Source organism: Buceros rhinoceros, unplaced genomic scaffold (genome assembly GCF_000710305.1).
Source record: "Buceros rhinoceros silvestris isolate BGI_N320 unplaced genomic scaffold, ASM71030v1 scaffold26465, whole genome shotgun sequence".
Lineage (NCBI taxonomy): Eukaryota > Metazoa > Chordata > Aves > Bucerotiformes > Bucerotidae > Buceros > Buceros rhinoceros.
The window spans coordinates 1-7,964 of record NW_010411516.1 but is presented as its reverse complement, the minus strand read 5'-3'; the positions used below and the strand labels follow the sequence as shown (position 1 = coordinate 7,964).

Below are 7,964 nucleotides of genomic sequence, written 5' to 3'. Positions count from 1 at the left end.
CTGCCGCTGCATTTTGGACTCTGGTGTAAGAAAGCAAGCCTGCAGATACACACATGGAAACCACCTGGCATTTTATATATGTGGGACTTACTTCCTCCTATTTAACGTTCTTAAAGCTTTTCTATTTTTTGAATATTCCCTGTCCTTTGGAGACCTCAACACAAATTAAATATTATGTCTTATTCTTATTTTGTACTGACAAACAGGAATTCTACAGTAACACCGCGCTGTTCCACAGTGTCTTATCTAAGTTATCTCAATTATTCATTTCATCAGATGGCAACGTGGCCAAAGCAAACAAGATTTATATTTATTCTCCATGACTGAAATCACAAATTTTTCAGAAGTGAAATTTTACTGTATTTCATACACACTGAAAACTGCAGTAAGTACCGTATTAACAGAGCAGGAAAGATGTAAGCCACTGCAAAATCTTCGTAATATATTTAAAAATACCTATGCCACATCACTCCTTTTTGAGTCCATAGGCTAATTCTTGATTATACAAGTTTTCATAAAATTCCAAGTCTTTTGTGTTTAAGGAAGGTTTTACAGTCCTCAGTGATTTTACAAAATGCTCGTGTTTTACGGCAGTTGCTTCAAGTCCATTCTCTTGCAATGCCAACAAAGCAGCCTTTAAAAGAAAAAAGAAAGAAATAACTTGACGTGCTTATCATGGTTTAAGTTGCAAATAAGTTATTCTAAGTATTCTAAAATATTCTATTTGAAACAAAGTTTTAGGTAGAGCATCTGAAGAGAGCATTGTATAATTTATAGCTATTTAACATTAGATAAACATTGAATACGATTACTATAACTCATTCACTTTTTTGTCTGGATTAGACAATATATCCTTGATCATTTCAATATTTGGATTCTCTCCCTAGTCTTTTCTCTTTTATATAACTTATCTGAAATACTTACGAATTTCTCAATTTTTTTCTCTCTAGCCTTGACAGTACATGCTAGTTTCAGTTACAGATGCTGCAGTCGCTTGCAGTATAGAGAATACAATTCATCTAGATGCGAGCGGATTAGAAAGCGCCATGTGAAACAAGGGTAGTACAGTTCCTCGACTTCTAGTGAATTATCACAGAAAGCCTTTATTCTGGCTTTTTTTTTTTCTAAAGAATTAACCCTTGTTCTGTTCTGTTTTACTCATATTTTCATTACATATCGTCAAAGAATCCGTACTACAGGTGGCTTGGTAAAATTTATGAGTGAGCTCTTTTTTCACTGCAAGGTTTCATTTTATTTCACGGATTATCCATTAAGATTTCTTACCTCCTTGCACAGATTTTCAATATCGGCTCCAGAGAAGAGGTCTGTCAGGACTGCCATATCTTGTAATGACACATCAGTATCCAGTGGAATTTTTTCTGTGCAGATTTTCAAAATGGAAAGCCTTCCCTGTAAGTTGGTGCATATTATACAAGAAAACAAACCCAAACAGATAATTAATCCCTCTCCAAAGCTGTACCAGATTTGAAATAAGAACGAAGGAAAATCCAGAAGAGTACCAAAACTACAGGTTTAGGTGGAAGAGTAAATAAAATGCTATTAATGGGGATAACCATAAGTATTATCTCATACATTGAAGTCTGTCATTCATAGTTACTTGTTACTTCATGAAAACACTATTGTAGACTGAAAAGTCCATGCTTGGCTTTGGGTCAACTCTTTTTTTTTGGGTGAAGCTCAGGACAAGCAGCTACACTACCCTTGGGAACAGGGCACAAGAATGATCTGAAGCAAGGACAGGTAACTCCTGTTATGGTACTTCCTAAACTGCATCTCGATTTTGTGAATACAGAATTATTCCAGATTTTGTCTGTTTTCTATATGCAATACTGTAACTGCACAGAGCAGTAAAAATGGTACTGGTGCTTAAATTACAAATGTTATTATTGCTTTTTAAACTTCTATCATTGTACTTTAAGTTTGGTCACTGATCTTCAGTGAATCACCCACCAATTATTAAATATATTATAGGAATATGCCCTTTGCTCTTAAAATACAACATGTTGGCAATTCACATCTCTCATTTTAAAGCCACATACAGATTTGTAATACATCACCTTCAGATCTGGAGGTGGAATATAGATCACCTTGTCCAGCCTTCCAGGACGCAGTAAGGCATCATCCAGCATATCTGGTCTATTTGTTGCAGCAACTACCATGAAATCTTTGTTCAACGTTTCCTGAAACTCTAGCTGAGTAAGAGATGATACAAACAAGTTAGTGCAACATGGTTAAAATCGATATTATCTAAAAATACTATTTTACTAATGAGGAAAGGGAAAAGATGAAAAGATGTCATTATTTTCTTTTCAATATTAATATTTTATTTTTCTTAAGGTAAAAAAAATGCCTTGGTGCAGACCAGATTAGATGTCCAGGAATAAATATAATTAGTATTAGCCCTGATGATAAATACAGACTTTTGTTTGGTCAGATTGTAACTAAGACCTTTTATATGCAAAAATTCAGTATTCTAGAATTCCGGAACTGTTTTCCTCAATTTTCCCCCTGAGAGTATTATAATATGAGGACAGAAATTTAACTACAGAAAAGCTAAATATTAAATATTGTGAACAATTCACTGACAAGTCCAGCTGCAACAGATCATAACTAGTGGTTTTGTATAAACTATGCATGGGAAAGCACTGCAGATGAAGTAGGGGAAATGCTTATAAAAACTGAGTTTGGGAAGGAGCCTGTGTAATAGTAAAAGCAGCACAATTAGTCACATTTTAGTGACAGATGATGAACACCGACTAGTAATGCTCATTAGCCTGCGTGGGTATTTTGTCCAAACAAAGTCTCTCTGAGGAACAGCGTGTGTAAAAAACAGTTAGCAGCCTATACATGGTATTTTCTAAAAACTAGAAACTATGACAGAGTAGAAGAGCATCTTGCATATTTTTAAGCTTCAGGATTAAGTTTAAAAAACGTGAATTCCAACAACTAAAATTTTTGGAACAACTGTACAGCATTTACCACTCTTCCTATACGGAAAAGGAAACACAATACCTCTGTTTCCTCATCACTTCGTTCTTGACATTGACCCTCAAGCTGTAGTTTTCTTCCTCTTCTTTCCGTGACTTTCAGCCCAACGCCATCCAATTCATTAAGAAGAACAGAAAGAACCCGGTCTGAGACACCGCGGCCAGCTTTGCAGTGTGACCGAGACCCCAAGATAGAATCAATCTCATCTAGGAATATTATTGCCGGAGTATTTGCTCTTGCTTGGCGAAAAACCTTTTTAAAAAATATTAATAAAATAAAATGTTAATGCTGACATTGCATCAGGTAAGGTGAAAACACTTATTTACATATACTTTGATTCACAAGAGCTGGATTACATGTTCTATAGGCAAATTCTGCTTCTTACTGAAATTCTTAAATGAACTGAAAACAAAAGGGTAGAAATACTTTCAAAGTTTAAAACTGGGATAATGTGAGGGCTAGACTGTCAGTTTTTATACATGTGAATCTAAGTCATTCAGTAATTAGGTAAGAGATTTAACTATCTTCTTTCCAGCAACAGAATTTAGGCCTAACTAATATCTCACCAAAAAATCAAGTAAAAATAAACTACAGACCTTGAACAAATTAAAAACTGTACCTGTGACAAAATCTTCTCTGAATCTCCAACGTAGGGTGAGAAGAGGTCAGCACCACTTACAGAGAGAAAGGAGCAGTGACAGCTTGTGGCCACAGCCCTCACCAGCGTGGTTTTGGCACACCCTGATGGCCCATAGAGCAGAACACCCTTTGGACGGGACAGGCCCATCGCAGCGAATGCCTGAGGAAATCTCATCGGCCACTCGATACACTGTCAACACAGACAAAAGGGATGACGTTCTTAGTCACGAAATGGAGCTCATAGGCAATCGATAACATTACTGAGCACATTATTTCCTTTCCCTGGTACAGAAACTAATTTGAAATCAGAGAATACTCATTTAGTCTTCCTTCATACAACTCTTCCCTTCTTAAAGTTTCCTCTCCGTTTCGAACACAACAAAACACAATCCTTGAGAGCTGATACACAGGAGCCATCTCTGGCGACAAATTCAGGACAAATCATCTGGCTACAAGTCCAGCGTTTTTCAGCCACTAAAAAACCATTCTTATTTTCCCATGATAATACGCCTGGCGGCGATATCTTGTGATTGGAAGATTTCTAACTCACAAACACTGTAGTAACTTCATATAGTATATAAAAGTGTTTAAAATACAATTGATAATCAGGCAATTTGAAAGAAGATTAATTTCCATAATGTAGCATACAGAATACCTCGGAGGACACAGTTATACGAAGCAAGCTGTTTATCTAAATTTGGGTTTTATATTACCTGTTTTAACTTCAATTTCACATCTTCAAGACCACCAATTTGCTCCCAAGTGACAGGTTCACACTCTGTTAGTCCAACAGCACTTCTAAAAGAGGATGGCTGAATTTTTTTAAAAGCTTCTTGGAAATCTGCCATGTTAATCACTGTCTCAGCTGAATCCTGAAGAAACCCAGATAAAGCATATTAAGAATATTTTAATGCAATAACTTATAATGCTGTATTAGTATGCAAAACACTTCACAAAAGGCCAGATGCAACTAATAAATAAGCAAATTTCTGCCCTAACAAGCATAAGCACTGCAGACAAAGGGGTAACACAAAGTAGAATACACTCTCTTTGATGGCAAGTTTTTAGGCAGGAAAAGCCAATTTTAACATAAATTACTGTTTTAGAGAAAACTACTGTTTCTTCCTGAATTTTAGCTCTATTACATAGTGATCTGCTAAATCAAATGGTTGCTAGTTTCAGGGTTACTACATACCAAATCCTAGAATCTCTTCAATACAAATAAAAATGTTCAAACACCCAGTTTTACCACATAGTGGAGAATGTAAAGCCCCTTCAAAGAGGCTATAAAATACCATTATTAAACTACAGATACAGTAACAGAACTAGGATGTATTTTACAAAGGTGCTTATAGTTCTCAAGACAAATAAGCGATCTACTTACTCATTATTTTCATTTGTCCATCTATTTCTTTCTGGGATACCAGGCTCAAATTATTTGGTTTATTATTTTCTGTATTTGTAAAGTATGTGGAGGAAATGGAGTTCTAGAAATACAATGCTCTCTTTCTCTCCTACCCCTGAGCAAAGACAGAGGGTCCCATGATTCTCTGACTCTGGGAATTTTGCAAATACGGCTTTACATTTCCACTCAACCATCCCAGTTGAAAAACCACAGCAAATATGTATCTCACAATTCTTGTAAAAGTCAGAATAGATACAAAGAGTGTTAAGAAACAGACGTTACAAATGTGAAATTAGAGAATTGCCAAGAAGTTAAATTTCTGCACACCTGGCAGTTGTTTACCTTGTGTCTACAATGATGTTATATCCAGCCATACAACCCAAATGATGATAGTTATTATCACTAGCACTTATATATTTATGTCTCAGCCTAAACTTTAATTCACAGTTATTATTAAGAAGTAGAATTCTAAATCACTGATGGCTTCAAAAGAGAGCTTTGGTAGACATTATAGTTTAGTTTGCCAAAAAAGGCTATAATCTCTGCTTTGCACAATCCTGAAAAGATAAGGATGAGGATAAAAACTTTTATAAAAGCTCTTCACCCAGAAAGGAGAAAACAGTCTTTTCAGGTGCTAACTGAAAGGACTTATGAAACGGTGTATTTACATTTACAATGCACTTGATATTTCTCACTATTTTGAGATCTTCAACTTGTTGAACTTTTCAAGTATAGCTGAGTATTAATGGGGAAAGGGGGGTACATATATTAGTGACATTCTTCACGACCGATTTCCAACCATACCAGAGAGCTGTGGAACACAGCCTGCATAGCAGCTTCTCTGCAGAGTGCTGTAAGGTCAGCTCCAACGTACCCAGTTGTCATTTCTGCCAGTTTAACTGTATCAACATCCGTAGATATTGGCATACTAGATGTAAGCAACTGCAGGATGGACCTTCTTTGCGTAAGTGTTGGGGTCCCAATAATCACCTAAATTGGATATAATAAACAAAAATTTTTAGTAGATATTTTGCTCTATTCCTCTTATTTTATAGTTCTAGGCAAAGCAACTTTGTCTCTGTTTTATACTGCTTACTGAAGCTATACAAACTTAAATTGCAACTAAAGAATCTTATAACCTTATTACCAGCACTATACAAATGACAAATATTTTAAATACCCTTCATTTACACTTACTTTCCAAGTGAACAGTGTTTGTGTAAACAGTCATTTATAAGATACTGTGAAGTAGTGTCGGTCAAATGCTTTGAAAGTTAACTTTCAAGACATAACACTGAAATAATAATTTCCTTGCAACATAAGGACTGAATTATATTGATCTGAAAAAAAATCATTTAGATAAACATTCACACAATATTAAAAACCTAGTAAAATACGGCCATGAAATATATTTCAACAATCCATAAATCCTGGAAAACAATGAAAATTATAATTCTGGAAACATTAAAGAAATTGCCTAAAGTGGATGACCCAGAAGTGCAATTAACCAGCAAAATAAACCACACAAGTACAAGCATTAGGCATTGTATAGCTGGATGTGTTCTTTCTTCTTCTGACCATTAGCCTAGCGGAGGTTTTCCAGAGTAGACCTAGCCTCTGTTACTGAAATCTGAATAGAATTTTTGATGCAACAGGGTACTAGTTGTCTGTCTCAATAAACTTCTGTGAAGAGATGCATTAAATCAGAAAAATCTAAGTCTGTAATGCTAAGCATCTGTAAGCAGGAAAAAAAAGCCTCAAGAACAGGTCCATGTATTTATGATAAAGAAGTATAAAGACTCCCCTTGCACATTTTTGAGTATTTGGAGCTCTCCATTTCCTGACTAAAATGTGCTGCTCCCTAACTTACCCAAGCTGCAGCAAACTGAAGAAAGAAACAGGACATGTCTCAAGCAGGTAGAATCCCACTATGAAACATGACTAGCAGACATAAAAAAAAAAATTACTTTATTAACTGCCCTTGCTCCAAAAGGGAAAGAATAAAGGAGAGTGTACAAATAACAGGGTTTGCTTACCTCTCTGTCAAATCTGCCAGGTCTTCTCAGCGCAGGGTCTAAGGCATCAGGCCTGTTCGTCGCTGCTATAACGACCATCTTACCCTCGCTACCTACACCATCCAGCAGCGTTAGCAACTGAGCAACAATACGATCTTCAGGAACGTTGTTTGAACTTCCTCGCTTTGGGCATAAGGAGTCAACTTCATCAATAAAGAGGATGGTTGGGCCTTCGCATGACATTTCTCTGCCCTTTTCAAAGACCCTTCGCAAATTCTCTTCACCTTCTCCTGGTCTTGAACCATAGAGGGCTGGTCCACTGATGCAGAACAGATATGCACCCACTTCTTTTGCTACGGCTTTTACCACAAGAGTTTTCCCCACACCTGGGGGCCCTATTAATAGCACTCCATTTGGGACAGAAAGCCCTAGCTTCTTAAAAGTTTTTGGAAGGCGGAAAGGCAGATCAATAATTTCTTTCAAAGCCTTTCTCACATCATCTAGTCCTGCAGTTGAAGTTTTTGCCGTGTCTTCGGATAAATGTCTGTACCATTCAAGAGTTACCACCTCCTTAATTTTTATGCTTGTTTGAGGGGTTATCAGTCCAGCTTCATCCATCAAAGTGTCTACGGACAGTATTTCAATATATACCACAGGATTTTCAAGATTTGGGGCAACAGCAACAATGTAATTAAGTGAAACATAAACATTTCTTAGCAGTTCTCTGATTGTCTCCTGCAACAGTGCTCTGGGAGTCGACTTTTTCAGTGCTGCGCTCCTAAGGACTGCTCTCACAGTCACCTTTTTTACCGGGCGACACGCCAGAAGCCTCAGCTGGCCGACACTCAGCGTGAGGCCCTTCAGGTCCCTTGCGGTTACACCTGCGGTTCTGCAGG

The 7,964-nt window shown here is 36.8% G+C and overlaps 1 protein-coding gene across 1 annotated transcript; it reads right to left on the bottom strand.

The window, feature by feature from the left end:
* Positions 1-427: 427 nt before the first annotated feature.
* Positions 428-7,956, bottom strand: SPATA5L1 (spermatogenesis associated 5-like 1; the record flags this gene model as incomplete). Its single annotated transcript, XM_010136051.1, has 8 exons — positions 428-634; positions 1,285-1,410; positions 2,079-2,213; positions 3,034-3,261; positions 3,629-3,838; positions 4,362-4,520; positions 5,858-6,043; positions 7,090-7,956. Coding segments are annotated over 8 exons (2,079 nt in total), but the record flags the coding sequence as incomplete, so codon positions are not given.
* Between the last annotated feature and the right edge of the window lie 8 nt (positions 7,957-7,964).